The sequence below is a fragment of the Pogona vitticeps genome, chromosome 2, assembly GCF_051106095.1.
Source record: "Pogona vitticeps strain Pit_001003342236 chromosome 2, PviZW2.1, whole genome shotgun sequence".
Lineage (NCBI taxonomy): Eukaryota > Metazoa > Chordata > Lepidosauria > Squamata > Agamidae > Pogona > Pogona vitticeps.
This window is the reverse complement of record NC_135784.1, coordinates 197295269-197321125: the sequence shown is the minus strand read 5'-3', so window position 1 is coordinate 197321125 and position 25857 is coordinate 197295269. Positions and strand designations below refer to the sequence as shown.

The following is a 25857-nucleotide window of genomic DNA, read 5'->3' as shown; positions in this document are numbered from 1 at the left end:
GGTTGCTTCGATGACACTGTCCAACCATCTCGTCCTCTGTCGTCCCCTTCTCCTCTTGCCTTCATACTTTCCCAATATCAGGGTCTTTTCCAGGGAGTCTTCTCATGAGATGGCCAAAGTATTGGAGCCTTAGTTTCAGGATCTGTCCTTCCAGGCTATACTACATTTGCTATTGCCTGTCTTCAGCTTAACAGTTTAACAAAAATTCATCTAGTCACTCGTATTGCCCCTTATCTAAGATTACCAGTTTTATCCAGTGCAAAGCAGTGAGTCGTTATGGCCTGTGTACATGATTTACAGTACAAGATTCTATCTCTCTTCTCGATCTAATCTATATTTTATTTTTATGTTAGAGCATTCCCTTCTCCGCAAACACCACCACCCCCGTTTTTTCTCCATAGGTTACAGATGCAAAGACGTCTTCGAGAGCAAGCTCTGATGAATTAGAACCCAAAGAAACACATCGCCTGCGTGTTTGGTAATTACTGTACTATACTACCCTCCTTGGAATTACGGCAGGATTAGAATTCCTCTGAGCATGCGCGCTTTATTTTAGCCGGGCGCCCTCAATCTATTCGGCTTCAGAATGCGACTGAACATGCGTCCGTGTAAATGGAGCTGCCCTCACTCGATTTCAGCTTCAAAGCCTCACTGAGCGTGCTCCGTGCCAGCCTTGCCCGTTCGATGGATGAAACATGGCAGGCGCTGTGCGTCTGTAAGTAGGTTCCACCCGCGTGCATTTGGCAGCTGCTTGCTCTCAGGTAAGCGGGAAGTGCGGGGCTGGGATGCCAAAGGGGGAGGGTTGTCGCCCCCTCACCCGACGATTTTGATCATACACGTGATCACGTTGTGAACTGGAACGGAGGGGGAAAATTAAGAGGGCCCATATTTGCAAAAGATTCCCCACCACCTCCATACAGATAATTTAACACGTGAGGAATCCGATGTGTTTGGTTGCAGATCTGGTTCCACGGTGGAGATATGCCCCAGCACCTTTTCAGTTAGCTACAATTAGCAATGCAAATTATGCAAACTTTACATAAATACCAGTAGGATTGTAGCTCATGCCCACAACTGGACTTCAGATGCAATTTGTTACTTTCATTTATTCGCTTTTTCAGTTGTGTCCACTAAAGACAACATGAGAAATCTAAAACTTCTGAGAGTGCGGGAATGCCAACCAGTTCAAGCTCTTGGAACACCTCAGGGTTTCTGTATCCGCTCCGACAGGGGGACGCTTTTAATCACCACCGAGTATGGAATTGTGGAGCTAGATCCAGTCACACAAGAGGTAAGGCTCCACATGGCAATTATGTCAGTTATGGATTCATCTGCTTATTAGAAGTAATCCAATCATGCTTCCAGAGTGTAAGGCTCAATTAACAGGGTACTGTCATTGCCCAGAGGATGGCCAAATGTATTCACAGTTCTTGCAGTATTTGGGAAGGCTTCTTCTATGTCCCCCAGTTATGGAATTATATTCTGAGACAGATTCTTAGCACCACTGCTTATTTTTCTCCATTTTCAGAACAAATGGAGCATTTTGTCTTCTATAACTGTTCTTTTCAGTGTGATGCTGTGATAGTCATGCATGAATCTTCAGGATTCCTAAGAATACAGCTCAAAAAACAAGTGCATTGTAGAGGGAGTTTATGTTTTCCTGGATGCCACACTGTTGTAAAAAAAAATCCCACTAAAAAGGCAAATTAAATTAAGATATTTCCAATCTTCATGTAGGCCATTACTGTTGTGTAAATGTAAAATGAATAATAGTAACTATTCTAGTTCTATATAGCCGAAACTAGGGTTTCACATTGTACAATGAGTGAAACAGTAAGGAAAAACAATACATAATCTAAAACCTTTGCCGGTGTCAGTCTTTCTAAGAGCCACCTTCTATCGCAATGTCATGTAATGAGCCAATGATCATTGTCTCTCATTTAAAGGTGGCAAATGAAATTCCTTTGACTGCTGAGGGTTTTCTCCCAGAAGATGGAAGTGGGCTCATAGTGGGTATCGAGGACTTGCCCGATCAAGAGTCCGTCTGTGTGGCTACAGCAACTGGAGATGTTATACTGTGCAACTTGAACACAAACCAGGTACAGTTTTGGTAATGCCAAAGGAAGGCATGTAATAAGATACTCTGCCTTAACTTTATTAGTCTAATTGGTTTGGGAGGGGTAGCCTATGTCCTCTGTTTTAAGTGTAATAAATTGATCCCTTGAAATTTTCTGCATATGGTAGGAAAAAGGTATCTATAAGGGATTTACACTGCCATGTATCTATATTTTGCAGTGTGCATGTAACAGGAGATCACAGCCAGTAGCAGCTTTCCCATCATGTGGAAATGCTGAATCTCATTTTAATTGTAATTGTTGAGCTTTCTCCTCTATTTTTCAAAAGTATAGACTTTGGTGTGGATATACTTCCATCAGGTTAGAGCACACCCATTGGTTAAAGCTCAGTGAGGGTAGTCTCTTATGTAAGATTGTAAATATATATATGGATTTTAAGGGATGATAAACTAGTCACTAGAATAGGAGCATACATAAGTATTGGACAGAATCTTACTGGGGATTTATGCTTGTGTAAATGAAATCGTGTAAGCCCACAGTGGCAAATTGTTGTTAATTAACACAATTTTGGATGCATTCTGGACATGCATTATGTGCTGTACACCTAGAAGTGCAACCCACACCCTGTTTATTAGTGGCAATTTGCTCCCATGTCTTACACAATTTAATTTACAGAAGGGGAAATCACCAGCAGATTTTGGCCATTGATGCAGGCCAAAGCCTGGGGAGAAGCTTGACCTGCTTGATTTCTCAATGTGAGGTTGCCATTAAAGGTATGAGAGCCGTGTTAGTCACAGGTCTTGATTCTTTTGCAGCTGGAATGTGTTGGCAGTGTGGACAGTGGCCTGACTGTGATGAGCTGGAGTCCTGACCAAGAGCTGATTCTTCTCGCTACAGGTGCAGAGCAAAGCTGCAGAATTTACTCCTCAGTCGTTTTATCCTTTTGGCTCCATGCATTTGTAGCGTTTGCTCATTGCAAAACATTGCATACAAATGATAGCCAAGAGTGGGAGCACACGTTTTCTCTTCTTCAGTATGCATTTCCAATGCTAGAGGTATTCAAGAGAAAATTAGGCAACCATCTGTCAGATCTACTTTGATTTTGATTCCTGCATTAAGTAGGGGGTTTGGAGTCCATGGCCTTGTAGGCCCCTTCCAACTCCATTATTCTATGATTTTATGATTCACCTCTCTCTCTTTGTTGATTTAAAACATAGATTAAAGAGACTGGGTATGCATCTTTCAACAGGGTTTTTGGACAAAATGGAACACACACTCCCACAACAACTCTGCTGCTTATTGGTACACATATTGGCGAGAGGTGGAGGTGGATGCAGCCACTCACAGCTGCCCATTGACTGCTGCCGCTGCTGGAATCTCCTCCTCCAGCACCACTCGCGGGCTCCCTTTGGGCAGGGAACAAGGCGGAGATGTGAGCTGGAGGTGAGCCCTGGTAGTCACACTGGGGGAGGCGATTAGATGGTGGCGGCAGCAGTCAATGCACAACCATGAGAGACGGCCAAGTGCGGCGGCTGCTTTGCCTCCGCCTCCTTCCGTGTATAAAATGACCCTCAAATTTTCCCTCTAATGATTTTAGGAAATAGTGTTGTTTTATACACAGAAAAATACGATATGCCGTTTGTGATATGTTTGCGCAACTAGATAAGCGAATGTTTGTAAGCCATCTTCAAATCCTGATTAGGAGAAGAGCCTGCTTAGCATTTAAACACAGTTAGCATTGGTGCACTTGTGACACTAAACTAAGAATGGGCAAAGCACAGCCCTCCGGGCAGTGTTGAATTGCCGTCCTCATCAACCCTAGGCATCACAAAGCAATGGTGAGGAATGCTGGGAGTCCAGTCCAACAACGTCTGGGGTACAAGACCCTGCCCTGGACTTAATCATGTTAAGGGCAAAGTGTGGTGAAATACCACTGAAGGAAACTATAGTTTGCAAGGGGCTAGTGCTATATCCAGGGATGGGGACTTGAGTTACGGGACTTGCTGTCAAGTCAGACTTAAATCACACTAATAACTCAACTCGGATAGTCTTGGGTTTTTTCCCCTCCAGTGATTTGAACTCGATGTGCAACTCAGAACTCACCATTTTTTTCTGGGGAAAAGAGCTTATTTTTAATAAGACTTGGGCTTTGGGACTCAGAACCTGGTACCAAAGGCTTGGACCCAAAGGCTTGCCAGCATCCCTGAGGATATCTGCACAAGACTGTGCCTGTAGGTCCCGTGGATTACTACTGAAGAAGCAGATTGTTCTTCTTGTTCGAAGGCAATGACTATAATACTCTGCTATTTTGCTGGCTGTTCATTCAACTGATTCTCCCCCTCCCCCCAATATCCAAGCTAAGTACGCATTGCAGAAAAATCCTGACATACAGAGGGTCTGTTATTCTGTTCCATTCTGTGTTAGAAGTAGGGTTTTTTGAACTTTGTTCCAAATGTCTACTCCAAATCTTAAGCTGCCCAGTCAGCGATTACAGACAAAGGGCTTGGGATTCTGTGTTTCATTAATTTAGGCAAGTTCTGGTTTAATACAAGTTTATTTAATTAGAGAGCTTGTTATGTGTTTATTGTGCGACAGGTCAGCAGACACTCATTTTGATGACGAGGGATTTTGAACCGATTGCAGAAAGACAGATCCATCAAGATGACTTTGGAGAAGGTGAGCAGATGCTGCAGACGCTGGATCCTGAAAAAACACATTATTGTTACTTTCCAGATGTTTTATATATATAAACTGAATACACGGACCAGTGTGTTGTAATGCATAGAGAGATGGACTGGGACTCAGAAGACCTGGGTTTAAATCCCTGTTTGGCCATGGAAATTCATTGCAGGGTAGTAATAGTAAAAACAGTCTTTAAATATTTCACTTACAGTGGTGCCCCGCATAGCAAGGTTAATCCGTTCCAGATTAACCTTCGCTATGGGGAAACATCGCTAAACGGAACGGAAAAGCCCATTGGAATGCATTAAACCTTGTTTAATGCGTTCCAACGGGACCCAAACTCACAGTTGAGCGAAGTTTCCCCATCTGGCCACTATTTTCGCGCCCTCGGTAAGCGAGGGCAGGGCGCGAAAATGCTGCGCGTGGCCATTTTGGGTCTTCCGGCGGCCATTTTGGAACTGCCAATCAGCTGTTCCCCCGACATCGCAATGCGAAGATCGGTAAGCGAAATGCAAAGCGATTTTTGCCCTATTCAAACATCAGTATGCGATCGCATTAGCGATCGCAAAATCCGCATCACTATGCGGATTCATCATTAAACGGTGCGCTCGTTATGCGAGGCACCACTGTATGTCGAATATCCTATAATTATAAGCCAAATGTGACTTGCTGGAACATAACAGAGAACTCAAAAAAAACAAAACATACTGGACCTGGACTGTTACAGTATTTTGGAAATATTTTCAACACAATGCATTTTGAAGTATTTTAAAAGCCAGAGAAATATAGATTCCTGCATGACGGATAGCTGTGCATTTGCTAGTGGAGCAGCTGTGGGTTAAGCTGATAATCACAGCAGATCAAACCATATTTCTCCCACTGTGTAGTTGCGCCCTAAAATCCCTTCAGTTGCCTTATTTTCTTTTAATTGTCTATTACAGCAGCTGAAATCCTATTGCACAGGTCCACATATGTAATGATGATGCCATCAGCAACTGCAGATTGCCATTAATGAAAGGCGATCTTTGATGGATGCAGCTTCATTACTTTTTTTACGAGCTGCATGGATCCCAGAAGCACCTTTAATCACAAGTGATTTGCTACTGGTGGTGATATTGTCATCAGAGCACACACAGCTGCATAATAGGATTTTAGCCATTGTATATGTTGCGCTACATTTGGTGGAAAAAATTTTCCAGCACTGTCTTAATTAACTACCTTATTTTTGGCCCGCTCTTATTTATAGGGAAGTGGGCTTGTCCACGAAAGCTCATACTAAAATATAGTAAGGTAAAGGTAATGGTTCCCCTTGACATTTAGTCCAGTCGTGTCCAACTCTAGGGGGCGGTGCTAATTCCTGTTTCCAAGCCATAAAGCCAGCGTTTTGTCCATAGACAGTTTCCATGGTCACGTGGCCAGCGCGACTTGACACGGAACGCTGTTACCTTCCCACCATGGTGGTACCTATTTATCTACTTGCATTTGCAAACTTTCAAACTGCTAGGTTGGCAGGAGCTGGGACAAGCGACGGGAGCTCACTCCGTCGTGTGGATTTGATCTTACAACGGCTGGTCTTCTGACCTTGCAACACAGAGGCTTCTGCAGTTTAATTCACAGTGCCACCACGTCAAAATATAGTAGCTAGTCACAGTGTTTTGTCTTCTTTATTTGTTATTTGCCTTTTGTTTTTGCCTGATATGTTTTTATAGACTAACACGGCTGTCTCATCTAAAACTAGCATACTTTCATCTGCTTGATATTTTATTGAAAGCAAAAATAGAAAATACCTAGAGCTTAACAATATTTTTTAAAATTAATGTTAGCATTAGCTATTTCTAAATGTGTGCCGATTTATGTTTTTGGACTACAACTCCCAAAGTTTCCCTGGTGCCTAAGGGGAAATGCTATCTGGAGAGTGCTGGAAGTTATATAGCAATCCAGAAAAATAAGTCCACAGACCTTTAGCCATTTCATTTTTTAAAAACACTCACTAGTTTAAGAATATTTTTGCTGCTTTTCAGTGTTTTTACATTTACTTTAAAAATAGAACACTGGCCCCAACTTTCCAAATATCACCTCAAAAATAATGGCTTGCAAGTTACAAGTGAACATTATTTACTACATGTATATAACAGTAAGGATGTTACCAATTACGATTCTACTTTGCAACAGTAACAATAAAATCATAACAATGGATTTGCTGTGCTCTCATTACTTCCAAGTTCTGGAATCACCTTAATTTCAATAAGAAGCAAGCTTAGCCATTGATGATTTCAGAGCACTTTTTTGAATAGGTTTATCAATGATAAACATGAATGAATTTGATCAGTCCTTAAAAGGGAAAGTATCAGGAAGAAACCTGTCAAAGATCAGAATATAAATGTTTTTGTTTTTCTTTTAAATTGTATTTGAATTAAGGCTTCTTGAATATTGTGAGAACTGCTCTTGGTTCCATTTGCACCTGGGAAATGCAGGACATTGTGTGGTTGTTATGAATGTGGTCTAAAACTTGAAGAATGTTTGGAGAGCTGGAAGGAATATTTAAAAAAGTTGAGACAGTCATTTCTTTGTCAAGTTGTTAACAATTACAGATACTGTTATTTGCTTTACTTCTAGGGAAGTTTATTACTATTGGATGGGGTAAGAAGGAGACACAGTTCCATGGATCAGAAGGCAAACAAGCTGCTCACACCAAGTTACTGGTATTGTATTTCTATAAAAATACAAATGCTAGTATTAAATGTGGGGAGCCTTGCACTGTCCACATTCAAAATATGTATTCAAATTGCTGCAACGAATAAGGTAACTGGTGTAGTGATTTTGGAGCTGGTGTAGCAGTAAGAGTATTCAGCTTGACCTGATTAGATCCATGTTCAGCCATGGAACTCCCTGCATGATCTTGGTTGAGTTGAACAAACCATATTGGCATGTATTGCTAAACCAGGATCTCACATATCATGCACAACACTCTGGCAACCTAAGCAGAGGCTAGAGTTCACATGTCTCTCACTTCCTGTCCTCCCACATGGCTGGGAGGAGGAAAAAGCTAATGCTTCTATTTCACTCATGCCAACTCTTGGCTTGTCCTTTCTTACATGGCTATCAATGGTGAAGGTATGAGAACACAACCAAGTTGGAGTTCAAGAGGACCTTATGCTCTAAGCAGAACCCTAAATTAAATAGATATTGCTATCTATCAGGACCGGCAACGGGCAAATGTGGCTCAGATTTGCCCTCTGAAGGAAAGCTGGCTGGATACTATAAGAAGGAAAAGATGGAAAGCATTTTGAGATATGAGAGTCAATGCTGTCATGATCACTTTAAATTCACATACAGTGGTAGTACTCTTTTAATTTTTCAGCTATTTCCATGCTGGCTAAGTCAATGAAGATTATGATAGAAAACAAACCAGGAGGGAAGTCAGAAGACACAGCATATGTGATTTCGGTCCAACTATAAAACCATCTCCTGTTCCAGGGATAGGCAATCTCCAGAGACTCTTAAGGTCACAGAGTCATATAATGTATACAAACATACAGTGGTGCCTCACACAACGATGTTAATTGGTTCCAAAAAAATCAACGTTGTGTGAAACATCGTTCTGTGAAACACCATTTCTCATAGGAATGCATTGAAAACCGGTTAATCTGTTCCAATTGGAACGGATTGCCATCGCTGAGTGAAAATCCCCATAGGAAACATCGCTGTGTGAAACAATGTTTCCTTCATTGGAATGTACTGAAGCCGACTCAATACATTCCAATGGCTTTGCGAAGTCCTTTTTCGCTCCTGTAAAAGTGTCTTACAATGTTTGGAAGCTGTTTTAAATGATTGCAATGGTTAGTCCACCTCCTGAAACCTATGCAAACTGATTTTGGTGTTGTTCTGACACTTCGTTAATTTATGATGATTTTTTGTTTTTTCTCCATTGGAAACCATTAGACAGACCATCCAATGGTTTCCAATGGAGAAAATTCAAAAAATCATCATAAATTAACGAAGTGTCAGAACAACACCAAAATCAGTTTGCATAGGTTTCAGGAGGTGGACTAACCACTGCAATCATTTAAAACAGCTTCCAAACATTGTAAGACACTTTTACAGGAGCGAAAAGGGAGATCGTTGTGTGAAAATCCCCCATAGGAAACATCGCTGTGTGAGGCAGCAAATTTGACAGAAAAAGGCATCGTTGTGTGAATTCATCGTTGTGTGAGGCACTCGTTGTGCGAGGCACCACTGTATATACCCTTGGACATTGGAGAAGCAGTTCTGCAATCCCTGCCCCAGCCCTATTTTTTAGATATATATTTTTTTTCACTGATAAAAACTGCTTATATCCTCTAGTGGCCAGTTTTTAAAAATTGTCGGGGGAAAGTTGTTTGGTGGCCCTCAAAGCATCAGAAATTGTTCCCATAAGGAGACTTCATGAGTCTATTTCTCCCCCCAAAAAAGTATTGATTTTCTAAATTATTTTTATTTAATTTGGATTTCTATCCTGCCCATCTAGACCCAAGGTCTACTACGTATTTATTGGGGTGGGTGGCAAAGGAAAGGGAAGCTGGAAGTTGCATTTGGCCGTTAGGGGCTGCATGAGGCTTCCGGGCTGCAAGTTGCCCACCCCTCTCCTCTTCCTTCTGGAAATCTACAACACCTTGCTTTCCTAGGAAGTGTCACCTGCTTTGCCATGGGATGACCGTAGACCTCGGATCACCTGGAGAGGAGATGGACAGTACCTTTCCGTGAGTGCTGTTTGCCCAGGGACAGGTTGGTATCAATGCGAAACAACAGCATGCTTCTTGCTAGTAGATCTTCCTTGGGCAAGGAAGAGAAAGGACGACTGTGCTTTTAAAACTTGCCATTGTGCAATGTATGATGTTTCTGTCTACACCTTAATGACAATTCAGTATGAGTGGAGTTTGACCTAGTGACCTCCACTCATACTTGACTGTGACTTTCACTGTCTCTAGCCACCGTTTGTGATTGGCTGGAGAAAGTGGAATTGTAGTCCAGCACAAGTAAAGTACACCAGGGTAGAGAAAAGGACTCAATGGAAGAAGAAATCCCAAGGAGAATTAGGTAAATATGGATGCTTCCAATTCCAAGGGACCCTTATTCTGGATAGCTAAACAGTTTAGCTCCCTGACTGCAGAGCCAGAGGTTGGGAGTTCAATTCCCCACTGGGCCTCCTTGACAGGGACTGGACTTGATGCTCCATAAGATCCCTTCCAGCTCTGCAGTTCTAAGGTTGTTATCATTATGACTCAGTTTCAGAGACCACATGGATGAGCCAAAATGTGGAACAGAGTTAAGAAAGCACAAGTGCTGATGCTTTTGAACTGTGGTGCTGGAGGAGGCTCTTGAGAGTCCCCTGGACTGCAAGGAGAACAAACCTATCAGTTCTAAAGGAAATCAACCCTGAGTGCTCACTGAAAGGACAGATCCTGAAGCTGAGGCTCCAATACTTTGGCCATCTCATGAGAAGAGAAGACTCCCTGGAAAAGACCCTGATGTTAGGAAACTGTGAGGGCAAGAGGAGAAGGGGACGACCAAGGACGAGATGGTTGTTCAGTGTCATCGAAGTGACCAACATGAATTTGACACAACTCCGGGAGGCAGTGGAAGACAGGAGGGCCTGGCGTGCTCTGGTCCATGGGGTCACGAAGAGTCGGACACGACTAAATGACCAAACAACAACAATAGAAGCCTTGTGGGTGGAGAACATACAGATGTATATCACTAGCCATGGGGTTTCTGCACACACATGCACACATATACAAATGCAAAAAAAAATACGCTCTGCCATTATAGGAAGCCATTTCATTAATTTTGCAAAAAAAGGAGGAAAGATTCCATCAAGTGGGCTGCAGTCAATGGATGTCCGTGTACTCACAGTGTCCTTGCCTATATTCAGGTAGAAATTCTGGGAGAATGTTTTTCAGAAGACATAGGTGAAAGATTAACTGCAGCTCCCGAGACTTTCACAGATATCCTAATCAGTTCTCTCCATCTCTGCGTTTCTCTCTCTTCCAAAATGCAGGGGCTCGGAAAGTTAGAGTGTGGAGCAGAGAGCTTATTTTGCAGTCTACAAGTGAGCCTGTCCCTGGATTAGAGCAAGCTCTGGCTTGGAAGTGAGTAAGGAACAACACTTGATGCATGTGGCACGTAAGGAGTTTGCGTTCTACTTTCCCATTGCCTGGTGGCTAACTGTGCACCTCAGTGGTAGCGATTCAATCTGTGCCTTCCCTTGGTACTTAAGAATAGAAGTAGAGGATGGCTTTGTACAGTGGGGACAGAGGGCATTGTTGTGACAGTGATGTTCGGTCTGTATGATACAGAGATGCCACTTCCAGGTTCCGTCTTTTTGTCAGATTCTGTTCTCATGGAGAGCTGTGAAGGAAAGGAACGCTTAGTTGCCAAATGGGTGTGTGGTGTAGAATACACGGGCGGGGGGGAGGTAGTCTCTTGCAGTGTATGGGTCATCCTTCTTTCATCCCTCCACCTCTTCTAATACTAGAGGGGATATCTATGCTGCACTGTACTAGCGGTTTGGTATTAATGTATTCTCAAAGGCTTTGACAGCCAGGATCCGATGGCTGTTGTGGGTTTTTCGGGCTGTTTGGCCGTGTTCCGAAGGTTTTTCTTCCTAACGTTTCGCCAGCCTCTGTGGCCGGCATCTTCAGTGGACAGGAGTTAGAACTCCTGTCACAGAACTCAAGAACACAAAGTTCTAACTCCTGTCCTCTGAAGATACCAGGCACAGAGACTGGAGAAATGTTAGGAAGAAAAACCTTCGGAACATGGCCAAACAGCCCGAAAAAACTACAACCACAAGTTTGGTATCACATTAGCTGCTATGGCTTCCTCCTACAGAAACCTGTGATTTCTAGTTTGGTGAGGTACTTAATTATAGAGTTCTCTAGTAAAGAAATGCAAGTGCCTCATAGAAGTAGTAGTTGAATGACTAGATGGGTGGGTTATAAATAAAACAAACAAACAAACAAACAAACAAACAAATAAATAAATAAATAAATAAATACAACTATACATCGTAGGATTCCATAGAATGGAAGCCATGACAATTGAAGTAATAGCAAATTTGCAGTGATATTGTAGTATAGATACACTCAGATATTTGATTGCTTTCTGGAAAATCATGTTTTGGAAGAATTCCTCCTTTGAAATACCATGATCTTAAATTCTCCCCCCTCCCCTTTTCATCTAAGACCCTCGGGAAGCTTGATTGCATCCACGCAAGATAAAGCCAACAAACATGATGTCGTGTTCTTTGAAAAAAACGGACTTCTTCATGGTGAATTTACACTTCCCTTTCAGAAAGGCCAAACCAAGGTAGGGTAACTGTTTTCCATGAAGGGTCTCTTAATGGAATCCTCTGGGCAGGTTCTTTTCCCATGCATTTTTCTGATGATGCTAGCCCTCAGTTGGAAGAAATTAAAATGCCTCAGAATACAGTATTTTAAATACAGTGGTGCCTCGCTTAACGATGTTAATTGGTTCCAAAAAAATCGCCGCTAAGCGATTTCATCGCTAAGCGAAATGCGGTTTCCCATTGAAATGCATTGAAAACCGGATAATCCGTTCCAATAGGAATGAATTGCCATCCTTAAGCGAAAATCGCCATAGGAAACATCAGTAAGCGAAACGCGGTTCCCCATTGAAACCTATTCAATGCATCTCAATGGGGAAAAAATACAACAACAAATTAAAAAAGAGTCAGAACAAAGTCAAATTTGGTTAACAAAGGGTTTATTAAGTGCACTTTATGATTTCAAACATTTTAAACAGTAAACTTTAACTTTATAAATAACAGAAAAACATTTAAAAACAGCAAACATGAGGCTGTTTAAACCATCATTAAGCGAACCAGGGCCCCCAAAATTTAATCGCTATGCGAAGCATGGTCCCAACCATCGCTAAGCAAAAATCGCCCATAGGGACCATCGTTTTACGAAGCATAAAAATGCTCCGAAAAAGTCATCGCTAAGCAATTTCGTCGTTAAACGAAGCAATCGCTAAGTGAGGCACCACTGTATTGAGGTATACATGACAGAATAATAAGCAGTTAGTTTTAAAAATGTTTTGGCTGATCTGACATCCATCCCACTGTGCATTTTCCTAGGTAAATGAACTGCTCTGGAATTCAGACTCTATGGTACTGGCTGTGTGGTTAGAAGAACTGGAACGTGAGAATAACTCTCAACCAAAGATGTATGGTAAGACTATAGAAACTTTAGTGTTTCAGAAATTCCTAGTGATTCCTACAGTCCATCAGCTGTGCCATCCAACTTATGTGTGACTATCTTCAGGTGATCTTAGGGTCCAGCTCTGTGCAAGATACATTTGTGTGAGTGGCAGGTGTATAACAATACAGTTGTGCCCCGCTTAACAATTACCCCACATTACGACGAATCCACGACGATGTTTTTACGATCGCAATTGCGATCGCAAAACGATGTTTTAAATGGGATTTTTTTGCTTTGCAATGATCAAAACAGCTGATTGGCGGGTTTTCAAAATGGCCGCCGGATGCTCAAAATGGCTCCCCGCTGTGCTTAGGGACGGATTCCACGCTATACAAGCACCAAAAATGGCTGTCGTATGGAGGATCTTCGCTGGACAGTGAGTTTTTAGCCCATTGGAATGCATTAACTGGGTTTTAACGCGTTTCAGTGGGTTTTTTCTTTTCGCTTTACGACGTTTTCGCTCTACAGCGATTTCGCTGGAACGAATTAACATCGTTAAGCGAGGCACCACTGTATATGATGATACTGAGGAGATACATTTTTGACTCCAGCATCTGCTGAAAACCATAGAGCAAGAATGGAGAGTCTTTTGCCCTCTAGATATTGTAGATTAAAAAAGGTTATGAGAATTCTAGTCCAAAAGTGAGGTTTCTCCATCTTTCCCAAATACTGCCTTGCCTTCAGCTTTTGACAGGCACACAAAATTGTATTGTTCTTTATTGGGGCTTTTAAGAAATTCCTTTCAGGCTGCTTTTAAACAAAGCTTTGTTTAGAGGAAGGGGGAGCATGGTGGCCAGAAGAGTGATGATCTGTAAATAATGAACGTATAAACAAATGCGAGAAGTCAACACCTGAAGCTCCCTGGGTGGGATCTGATGTTGCTCTTCCTGGGTTACTGCCTTGCCTCTTGCTTGTCAACCAATAGGCAAAAGAGACATAGAGAAAGAAGCGAAAGAACCAGTGGTTGAATCAATGAGGTGGAAGGCAGAGGCAGTAGAGGATGGCTTTGGAAGGCACAGGCAGTTCTGCGGCTAACCTCTTTAGGGAATGGCTTGTTTTCACAACTAAGCCAGGTACCAAATGACTGAACTGGGGAAACTGAAATCCTCCAAAGCTCTAAGAAACCCAGAATTGGGGGCTGTGCTGTCTGTGGTTGTGGGTCCAAAGCATAGCTGGATGTCCTTCGCCCTGCATTCTGTCACTGTGCTGTTTTCTGTGTACAGTTCAGTTGTGGACAACAGGAAATTATCACTGGTACCTGAAGCAAAGCCTGCATTTTGGGAATGCCGAGGGCAGCCAGCAGCTTGTGTCCTTGGCGTGGGACCAGGAGATTCCCTATCGACTTCATATCCTCTGTCAACAGTGGCTTTATCTTTGCTATGACTGGCAGTGGACTACTGACCGCAGCACTGGAGAAGGGGAAGGTGACTTGGCCAGCGTGGCAGTCATTGATGGAGGTACGTTTTCAGTGATCAGGAATTTTTGGAGGCAGAAAGTGCACGTGGAATAAGCTCCTACACATTAGGATTAGACCACACGTTACTAAACTTTGATCTATGTTCGTTCATGTACTCCTTTGCCCACCTGCATCCTTTAAGCTAAGCTGGTATTATTTTTGCTGCAAAACTAACTGGGAGCTGAGCTTGAGAATATAGGATGGAATCCTTTTGAGGCCAGCCGCTCATGCAATACATGCAGCACAAGGGACTTCTAAAGCCTTTGTGCAAGAAGGTATCTGGTGACCCCTTTATACAAGAGTAAGTCGCATTTCTGTGAAGTGGATCTCTACTCATGTACCAGCAGTGTGTGTGCAAGCAAAAGATCCCACTTGATTGCACCAGTGAAGCATAGTACTCTGCCGGCACTCAACAGGATCTTAGGCATCATGATTTACCCAGGGCCATGTGGTTTACATGAGGTTGTAGATTAGGTGGAATCTGAACATGGATCATTCCTGCTGTCTTTATTGTTGACTGGCAGCTGGACATGAGAGCAGACACTGCATAGAAAAGCACTGGCTTTTCCTATGAAAGTTCTTGGTACAAGGGGTGTATGTGAAACCATGGTTGCTGGTGTTATGTACAGTAGTACCTCGGTTTACGTCCGCCTCAGTTTACATAATGTCCGTTTTATGAATGTAAATCCATTCAAAATAATGCCTCATTTTATGGGTTTTTGTGGTGGGGGGTCGGTTTGCAAAGGAAGTTTCCCCACGCCTGGAGGTTTGTAGCGCCGCCACCGTTGCTATGGCAATCCATATTTTGGTTTACAAAATTTCCGCATTACATAATGTTCCAGAGAACGTATTAATTTTGTAAACTGAGGTACTACTGTACTGTTGAATCATTTCTGACTTATGGGAATGGTGGTACAAAATCCAATTTTACCAGGATCTCTGGGAGAGAGGCACTAAAAAGTTTGCTTGGGATTTCCAAGTAGTGTTTCCTGAAATCCATGCTGCTTATTTCTTTCTGCTAAGAGTTATTGTCTGTTGTTGTTGTTTTAGAGAAGTCTGGCAACTGTCCAGTTCAGGCAGGCAGTTTGAATTGTACCACCTGTCTACCACTTTTTGCTTCTCACAGTTTCTGCACTGACTGATTTTTTTCTCTCCGCTGGGAAGACAAGGTGTTGCTGACTGCCTTTCGCCATGCGGTGGTCCCCCCTCCTCTTTGCTCATATCAGCTCCAGCTCCCCTGCGCTGTCAGTGAAGTCGCCTTCCCTGCAGACCCTTCCAGAAGTGGAGACCTTGCGGTCTTGGATGCCGACAACAGGATTTCCATTTATAGAGCGGGTAGGTCATCTGACAGTGGCATCACTTCTGTGCTTTATAAACAGCAGCTAGGATAGTGGTTTCCCATTGGTGTTTAAGTTATAGCCATGGGTGTGGCTCCATTTTTGAAAACTCATCATTTCTATGCCTCTCCTTGCTGAAGTCAGCCCAATTTCTTAGGATTTTGTCCTGTGTTATCCCCACTCCCATGAAACCGAGTAGTAGTAAATCTTGGGTTCTAAGAAAGAAGATTTTGGTGGCTGCATTAATCCTACCTGGTGATTCTTTTTGAAAATAGTGGCATTGGTTTTCCAGTTTCCCATGTCCCAGAAACACTTTCCCACGTTAACATAACTGTTGTAAGACCTCTGTATTGTGCATCTTCTGGGTTTAGTTAGTCTAAGATACTGGGTCAGTTTGCACACAGGAAGGAGGTGACTCTGGTTCACTGAGTCTTACCATGACCTTGTGCAAACTCTTTAGTGGCAGCTGCCTATTGCAGACAATGAGCAGTATTGATACGTTGCTTATAATTACAAAGCTTCTCATGAGGAATCCCCAGTAAGGTTTCAGGAGTCTTCAGGTTTCCCCAGCTTGAAACACTGAAGTTGAGCTTAGAGAGCTGGAAGAAGAAATTGAGAGGAAGGGAGATGTAATGTAAAACATTATAAGAGTGCCGTATGTAAAGTAGAATCCATTGGAGGTATCGTGTTAATAAGTCCCTTCCAAGCACAGAAACCAATATTCCTACCTCTTCTATTTCCTGAGTCTTCATTGGAAGTGTGCAGTTCTTTTAAAATGCTCTTTTCTGTTAGCTGTTTCTGTTTGATAAATGAAGCAACTGTGTGAGTGATCAGAATGGGAGAATTAATTGTAAGACAATTCTGACCAGAACAACTTAGGGGTTTCATTCACAATGAGCAGAATTTGGATTCCTTGTCAGGATTCCGACCTACAGCAGGTCTTAAACTGGTGGTGACCAGGCCCCTACGCTGGGTACATTTAAAATTCAATTTGAAACATGGCTTTACATCCAGGCCTTCCCTCCTGTCAGCATTTAACTTCCCTTTCTTTTTGTTACTATTTATTATTTTTGGAATGTTTTGTTATCAATATTGCTAATGGATTTATATTATTTTAATTGTATATATGCTCGTTGTTAGCCGCCCAGAGTGGTAGAATATACCAGATGGGTGCATATAAATCAAATCAAATCAAATCAAATCAAATCAAATCAAATCAAATCAATCAATCAATCAATCAATCAATCAATCAATCAATCAATCAATCAATCAATCAATCAATCAATCAATCAATCAATCAATCAATAGTTGTGTATTCATGCTATTTCCCAGTATTGAGCAAAGAAGGGAAATTAATTGTAAAAGCACCTAAGGAAAGTGTCTTGTACCAAGAGGCCAGAGCAATGAAGCTCCATGATGGCGAGGGATTGTAGGTGCTGCATTCTAAAAATAACTACAGAGAGGGCCAGAGTTGACTGTCCTTGAAGTGTGTTTCTGGATCAGGCACGTTCATTGGACTCAACAACTGGGAGATCTACTCTAGAGGGCTGTAGGATGACCTGGCCTTTTCCTTGTTTGGGTGAACTAAATCTGATTATCCCAAACCTGGTCGAACTGTTGCTGACCTCCACAGTCACTTTTGTACGTAGTTTTCATAGTTCAGCAGTGGCAATGTATTATACAGTAGGACCCTCTTATCCACAGGATCTGTATCCACTGATTTACTTAACCACAGTCTGAAACTATTAAAAATATTAAAAGAAAAAAATCCAGGAACAAAACCCTGTTTTTATGTGTTACCAGAACCAGCACTTAGAGAGAGCCAGAGAGAACATGCTATGTATATTTGTTAGAGCAGAGGTCCCCAACCCCTGGTCCACAGCCTGGTGCTGGTCCACGGCCTGAGCCGAATCAGGCTGCGGAGACAGACCTCCCTCCATCCCCGCACACACTCCCCCCCCGCACATCCCATTTGCGTCTACACACGAGCACTGAGCCGCCCTTTGTGCATGTGCATGAGTGTGCACGTGCCCATGCGAGTGCCCCGCCCGTTTGCGCATGCGTGCACACTCCTTCATGCATACACACGCAGGGAGGGTGCCCCGTCTTCCCCAGCCAGTCCGCGCGCTAAAAAGGTTGACGACCACTGTGTTACAGAACAATACATAGCATGGTCCCTGGTGTCCAGTTCTTGTAATACATGTGAAATATTTTCTGTTTTTCCCCTTTTCCCCTGCTATATATAGGGTTTGCTATTATCCACAGTTTTCGGTATCCATGGGAGGCTTGGAACCAATTGCCAGCAGATATGGGTGCCCCACTGTACCCTTCTTTGATCATGGGGGCTCCTCTAGTACTTTACTTCTCTAGTTTCCTTTATTCTCTTCATCAGTCTGTATTTCGGGGATGTATGTGTGTTGGGGTTTTGTTAATTTTTTTGCTCATTTTGGTTTCTTTTGGCTACTTCATAATAGCCAGAGCTGCAGCCAGATTTCACAGGAGCAAGTGTGAAAGGCTACATAAACCAAACCATAGCAGTGAGGGGACAGAACCTGTTTGTTACTGCTTATGTCCTTTTGGTACAATGATTTCTTCTGCTTACTGCCCTTTGAACAGGTGGCGGTAGAGATACAGACCCCACAGTTAAAATTGGTGCAGTTGGTGGAAGTAGACTTAACTCTTTGGCTGCCATCCCTTGGCTGGAAAAGTCATACAGGTACAGGATGTTACACTTTGGTGTGGAATATGTTTCTTTTCAGAATTGTATCCAAGATGAGAATTGTTTTTCAAAGAAGCTAAAGTCTGAGCTAAGGGTTCTGGGCCATCTCCCATTTGGAGGGTAGTTCCTCACTACTTTTTGTATTATCATTAGCCAGCACTCAAGGAAGACAGAGAAGGTATGCAGCAGTGGTTGAAACAACTCTGGAAAATATGTCAAATGGATAAATAAGACATATAAAACAAATAAATATTGACTTACCTGATATACACGGAGAAGGTAGCCCACATGAAAGCTTGAAATGCCAGCAGTTATTGAAGGCAGAATGTCTGAAATAAAATGACTCATATCTTGAAAATATCATTATTTCATGGATATATGTACACTGGACAAATAAATATTTACCACTAGAAAGCATTTGTCATTTTAATACCCATTAACCCAGTTTAGGGAATTACTCATGGAATATTTACACTCCCATTTTGTTTTTGCCACCCTGAATAATTTTTATTTATTTAGACCTTTATAATCTATCTTCCTGATTCAAATCCATTCGTGGCATCAAACAAAATACAACTATGAATGGCATTGTATTGTAATAAATCTTTTAAAATACAGGAATGAACAAAAAATAAAAATGCACAAAAACAAATACTTTAACATCTGATTCAGCTACTGTAAGAGTACCCTTGTGTCACATCAGTCAAAATAGCAATAGAATAATATATTAAATACAATTCGGAACAAACCAGGCTAGCTTCCAGTTCAACCCAAATGCCAGATCAATTATGAACAAGTTTGACAATATATCTTTCCTTCCATGTGTAGAGTAATGCCTATAGATTCTATTTCTATTTTTGTTACATTACTGCAATGTAATTCTGGTATTTTTTAATGAGGCATTGTTTTTGTTCAGATATTTTTATTTATTTCTCCTGCTCAAAGTCCTTTTCCTCCTCTTTCATACGTTTTATACCGTATTCTTAATCATGGGTCCAGTGTCCATTTGTGGAAATAAAGGCAAGAATCTGGCAGGGTTGGAAATTTGCATCTTTCCATGGGATGAGTCATAATTCACATTAGTCATAATTCACATCAGTAGTGCATAATCGCTATCCTGACAACACTTGCTGTGAGACAACCTAGCTATGAGACAAAATGTCTGAGTGTGCGAATCTCTTTTATAAACACACACACACATTCTGCTAGTAATGTCTGCTGCCATCCATATATCTTAAAACTAGTGCGTTCAAAATGGCCCAGAGACTCTCAGCTTGATTTGCCATTTAAATATACTCCACTGGCTGTTTTAAGTAAATATATATAGGTTAGCATAGTATCACAAATATATACACACACCCCAGGCTGTTTTGGGTCAGAAAGACTTTTTTAGGAATATATATATATATATATATATATATATATATATATATATATATATATATATATATATATATATATATATATGTGTGTGTGTGTGTGTGTGTGTGTGTGTGTGTGTGTGTGTGTGTATATATATTTAAAAAGAAAGTAGATTAACCAGCTTTGTGTTCCTAAAAAAGTCTTTGTGACCCAACACAGCCTGAGGAAGGGATAGGGGAACCACATTTGAAAAGCTAATTATGCCCTGTAGGCCTTTAGGAAGTATCATTTGTTACAGTAGGACATTCGGGAGCAAAGATGTTTGGTCTGATAAGGTCTAGGAGAGGGCAAAGATAATAAGGTTTTAATAAATGTACAAATAGGATTGCTGTAAAGATTTAGGGTAGCATAGTATCACAAAATAAAATGTTTTTATCTCAAATGATCTGCCTTATTTGCATCTCGTCCAGTTCCAAAGGAATATACAGCCATCTTTCTTTCATTAATCCTTATTTAAATCAAGGCCCTAATTCCTCTAATCCTCTCTACCCCCATTAGCACTCACAGAACAGAGTTGGTTTCTGAACAGATTTCTGATTTCTTAATTTGAGTTCCAGTCAATGCTGCTTGGCCTTGGCCTGAATGATGTGACGGTTGCAGTGTAGATGGCTTTCCATGGGAGGAGCAAATTGCCTTCCAGATGTTGTTGGATCTGTTGACTAGGCTTGTGGATGTTTCAGGCCAGGAACATCTGAAGGAGCACAATTGCCCGTTCTTGTTGTAAGGAGAAGTTTTCCCACGGACCAGGACCACCACATGGAAGATTCTCACCTGGCTGGCTTGCTGAAGTGCCTCTGCATTTCCTAAACAGATCTTTTCTGTAATCCTCTGTTGCCAACAATTGTTTGCAGTTTTTGGGGGTTTTTTTGTTTTGTTTTGTTTTTTTGCATTTTTTTGCGCTTTCTCTAAAGCTCATGATTACCTCTCTGTCTCATCTCCTGTCTGGCTCTTCTTTCTTTAGCCTTTGATCTTCCTCCCTCGGGCTCTTCTGTCGTTCATCTCAGAACAAGGGCTGCATCTTGTTGTCACAAGATGTTGCCTCAGATTTAGGTCACTGAGATGAGGGCATATCTGAGGACCCCTTTCTTCTGGTTTCTATCCCAGGACCAAAGAAAATCCTTTGTGATTCTATCATTTCAGGAACGGGGGAGGTGGAAGTACATCTGCGTACATCTCCTAGGGACCTCTGCTGAGCGGATTGTTTCTTTGCCCCTGTCAATGGCAGGAAAACAGCAAGCTCAGTCATAGGATGGCTGGAGACCGGAAGACGCTGAAATAATATACCACAGTGCCAGAATAGCAGTTTTCTCCACTGGTCAGTCCACTAGCTGTGAGAAAAAGGGGCCATGTAGCCTTGGAGAAATGAGTTTGCACCCCTGTTTTAAAGTGACCCTCAGAGCACTAGGCAACTTAGTCCTTTCTAGTGCCCTGACCAGTATAAATGATGCTGACTTCCAGAAGGGCTTGATGTCACAGGTCATCTCCATCTTAGCAACTGTAACTAAGGTCATTGTTTGCTGTCAACTGTAATACATTGTTACCTTTAAATAAATTTAAGGCCTAATCAGACCGACATTTGGCTCGTGCTTTATATCAAGTTGAGATATTTAACCATATCATAGAACATTTGTAATTACTGTTCTATACACCAGTCTTTCAAATAAATAAACTAGTGCCTTCACTGCTTTCACAACCATGTTAGCAATCCTTAACTTATGGAGGAAGAAACGAGGGGAGTTTCGGTGTAGCTGAGAATATGTTGGCCACTTCCTTGAACTATAAAGAAGTCATGGGGAATGGCTTCAAAACTTACTTGTCCACAAGATAGCAAACAGCATCGCTGATGGGTATTTTGATGTCTATTTGCCAGTGGTCATGCTTTATTTCTGAAGTCTCTTTGTATGCTTAGAAGCTCAATTTTCATGGGAGCCCTGATCGCATGGAGATCATCCATGAATGAAAACTCAGACTTTCTCTCCTCACATAGATGCTAAGGAATGGAGGCAAATGGCAGCAGTGTTTGAGGTGGATCCAGGAGTATTGGCCCTCTTTGCTTTTAACTATGTATATGGAGTTACTTCATATGGAGTAGTACATAGAAAAGCATTAATGTTGTCTATATCAGAGAGCAGTTATGCGGTGGTGGGTGAGGAGTTTCAACATGGTCAGTAACTGAAGAGCAAGAGAGTCCATCCCAACCTTGTTTATTCCACTTAACGTTCTGTCCAAGCAAAGATTGGAGATGACAGCCATTCTCAACAAATCTATCTCTTTGCCCAAGCTCTGTAAATGTCATTCTGCTTACATGGTGGTTTGTTGCACAAGCAAAGTGACCAAACAAGATTCATCTCCAGGATAATAACCCAGTTAAAATAATTTGTATACATAGAAACACTGTAACATGTGCCAAGTGCTTGCTTGAGCGGATTTGCACATACAGAACCTTACTTGATTTTGTAATAAAGACTCGAAATAATTGGCACTGAAATAGGTGGTCTAACTAAGCTACTGTTGAGGTGAGCCAGAAGGGCAGAATATTCCAATCAGATAAGTGCTTTATAATGTGTGGTGAACATGCATTTCCCATAAGGAATCACAGTTAAATTAATCTGAAGTAATACTTTCTTTAACCTTTTGTAAAATCCCTATGGCTTCTTCATTTGTCTTTTAAATTTCCAGAATTAGTTACTTTATCTGAATGTGTGATTCCTGCAAAGAATTTAGGATGAGCTAAAATCAGTAGGAAGTTAGCTAAGAAGAATAAAAAGCAATGTGAAGACATTAAAATAAGTTAGAACCGACTGAATACAGTTTAACAGCTTAACAATGCAAAAAAATCCGAAACCAGCACATGGAGAGATTGGAGACCAAGCAGTGATCCCGTGACATGACCAACACTTGGTCAACAGCCAAGTTTTAACTGGAAACTGAGTTGCAAAGGGAAGAACATTCTACTGTGGTGGCACTACAGAACAGTATTGTCTGTCATCTCTGTATAATTTGCCTGAGCCTACTTTAGAAAGGTGTTGAACATGCGGAAGCGATGGGCTGTATGAATAATTTCTAACCATCTTTTTCGGAATTGTCACAGAATATATCTTGGCCATGAGAAAGAAGCAAGAAATCCACAGAGGCTTTGCCTTCTCACCTGGTTACGAGATGACCTCTTCCTAGCCGCTAGCCAGGGGCACCTTCCTGCTTATACTGCCATTCACCATCTGAATCTGTTTTCAGCAGCAGAAGAAGGACACATTGATATCTGGTACTGGGCAACTTTTTATGTTTATTGTGGTCCATTACTTCACGTGGTCCTGGAAAGCTCAAGCAACCTTCCTGATTGGAACAGAGTGCTTGAGTTTTTTGCACAGGTCTCAGCCAATGCTAATGCTCACGATTGTGGAGACCCAGTTCTGCTGGGTGAGCTTGTTCTCACATTAACCAGGCAATGATCAACACTGCAGCAGAGCAACTGCTTAAGAGGCGTGGTTAATGGGTCTCAGAGAATGCATACAGGAAGAGTCCTTGTGAGATTGTTCAACTTCTACCTTTATTGGTAATCTTGGTTTACATTTCTTGCTGAGTTCAAAGGGTGTCATCCTGCTGGAAAAAGGGCCTTAAAGGTCAGTGCAGTGTGTATGAGAAACTAGACAGACAAAACTGTGGCCCTGAGTTATAAACCAATGGTTGACTCTAATTTCTGCCTGAACAAATTATACACAAACCTACAGAAGCTGATGCAGTTAAGTAAAAGCTATTGCTTACAGTTTTTAAAAGGTTTTAATAACATATACTAAATTTAATAGTATTCTGTTTGTAATTATATTAATGTATATACATTTATGTATATATAAATAAAGTGAAAGATAAAGGTAGGACAATGTATAATGTGAACAACCAAAAAAAGGGCTACCAATATTGATCACCAATTATCACACAACAGATTAATTTCTAGAAAGCATTAAAGGAGAGATTCTATGAATAAATCATACAAAAGAGCAATTTATAGTTTTTTCATTGTTGAACAGATCTGTTGTGGGTTTTTTTTCATATTATATGTATAGAGATGATTATTTGGTTTTATTGTCTACATCCATTCATTTCCCCACTTGTGGCCCACCTTTCTTCCCAGGGTCTTAAGAAAGGTTTCCCTTTTTATGTTAAGCTGAAAAAGCAGTAATTAGCTAAAGGTCAACCTGTGAAGTTCACGGCTGAGCTGAGGATCTGAACCCAGGTCTTTCTCATCCAAACCCAACTCTCTATCTGCTAAGTTATTCTCACTTCAGACGTATGTATCCAGAGGTTACAGAGCTTAAGTTATCTTTTCAGACCATAACTCCTAGAATCACCAAGCCCTTTGCCCATGTTGGCTGGTAGATTCCAGAAAGTATCATTTCTAAGCTATGAAAGTTGCTCTACGTCTAGTGCATTTTAACTGTGTACGTAATTAATTGTGGCTCATAATAATACAAAAAAGTGGTGGGGCTTGGAGTGGACCTTCTGTGCCTTGATTTCTCACTACAGGTTATGTGGACGACACACAATGTGGATTATTGCTTTGCAATGTTTTATGGAGCAGGCCCGATTTTGCAGATATACTGTATGTACACATTTTTCTGACAGTGTTTGCTGAGAAAGTATCTGATCCTGATGAACTTTCTGTTTCTTGTAGCTCCCCTGTGACTGTGGATGGAGATGTAATCAGCCTGTGTTGCAACCCAAAGACCAAAGTAGTGGCTCTTCAACTTTCTGATGGTCAAATCATGAAATATCTCTGGGGTAGGTATGATCAATGATTTTCCCATCACTTGACTCAGCTTCTACTTGAGGAGGACCTTCAGCTCTGGTGAAACAAGGATTTTCTTTTCTTTTCTTTTTCTTTTTTTGAAAAGCCACTTAAAAACACATCCAGAGGCATGGCTGTGAAAGATGTATGCCCTGCAGCCTTAGAGGGTTGCTGCCAGCTGGATTAATCAGTCCTGGGCCAGATGGGTTGAAGCACTAAATGTCAGAACAACTTTTAGTGTAAGAATACCCTTGTATCCTGGAATGCTATGAAAACCCATCTGCTGATACTGTACAGTGGTGCCCCGCATAACGAGTGATTCGTTTAACGACGAATCCGTATAGCGATGTTTTTTTGCGATTGCAAAAGCTATCGCATGACAATGTTTTAAATAGGAAAACATCGCTTTGCGATGATCGGTAAGCGTTTCGCTTACCGATTTTCACATAACGATGTTTTTTTAAACAGCTGATCGGCAGTTCCAAAATGGCCGCCGGATAAAGAAAATGGCCGCCCGCAGTGTTTTTGCGCCCTTTCCTCGCTTACCAGGCAGCGAAAATGGCAGCCGCATGGAGGATTTTCACAGAATGGTGAGTTTTTTGCCCATAGGAATGCATTAAACGTGTTTTAATGCATTCCTGTGGGCTTTTTTGCCCCGCATAGTGACGAATTCGTATAGCGACGATTTTTTTGGAACGGATTACTGTCGCTATGCGGGGCACCACTGTATTTACAAATACTGCACCATTAACTTTGTCTAATACATTTCATGCTTCCATTTGTTGCAATGTGGGTTGTGTTCCATATAACAATGGGCAGATCTGCACTATACATTATATTAGTAGATAACATGGATTCCCAACCTTGGGTCCCCCGATGTTCTTGGACTAAAACTGGCCAGGATTTCTTCTGGGAGTTGTAGTGCAAGAATGTCTGGGGACTCAAGGTTCAGAACCACTGTACGAGATCTTAGGAGAATCTGAAGTAAGATCAGATAGATTTGGGGATTGTTCAGCCCCATTTCTGTGCGTCTGATGCTGCGTCTGCTCTTCTGCCACCTCTCTCACCAGTCTCCTCCTTGGTCCAGTTATATATACATTATAATTCTAACATAGTACTTAT

General features: G+C 41.6%; 1 protein-coding gene across 2 annotated transcripts in view; it reads left to right on the top strand.

Moving 5' to 3' along the window:
• The first annotated feature begins 597 nt into the window (after nt 1-597).
• ELP1 (elongator acetyltransferase complex subunit 1) overlaps nt 598-25857 on the top strand; it is a 53033-nt gene continuing 27773 nt past the window's right edge. For both annotated transcript variants that reach the window (XM_072991889.2, XM_020808978.3), the window contains exons 1-15: nt 598-761; nt 1122-1291; nt 1947-2099; nt 2891-2972; nt 4671-4751; nt 7374-7459; nt 9422-9521; nt 10795-10885; nt 11981-12104; nt 12895-12988; nt 14242-14475; nt 15639-15809; nt 18428-18527; nt 23044-23214; nt 24622-24728. In XM_072991889.2, coding sequence (XP_072847990.2) covers nt 689-761; nt 1122-1291; nt 1947-2099; nt 2891-2972; nt 4671-4751; nt 7374-7459; nt 9422-9521; nt 10795-10885; nt 11981-12104; nt 12895-12988; nt 14242-14475; nt 15639-15809; nt 18428-18527; nt 23044-23214; nt 24622-24728 — 1837 coding nt within the window. In that variant the 5' untranslated portion in view covers nt 598-688. The remainder of the gene's footprint in view (nt 762-1121; nt 1292-1946; nt 2100-2890; nt 2973-4670; nt 4752-7373; nt 7460-9421; nt 9522-10794; nt 10886-11980; nt 12105-12894; nt 12989-14241; nt 14476-15638; nt 15810-18427; nt 18528-23043; nt 23215-24621; nt 24729-25857) is intronic.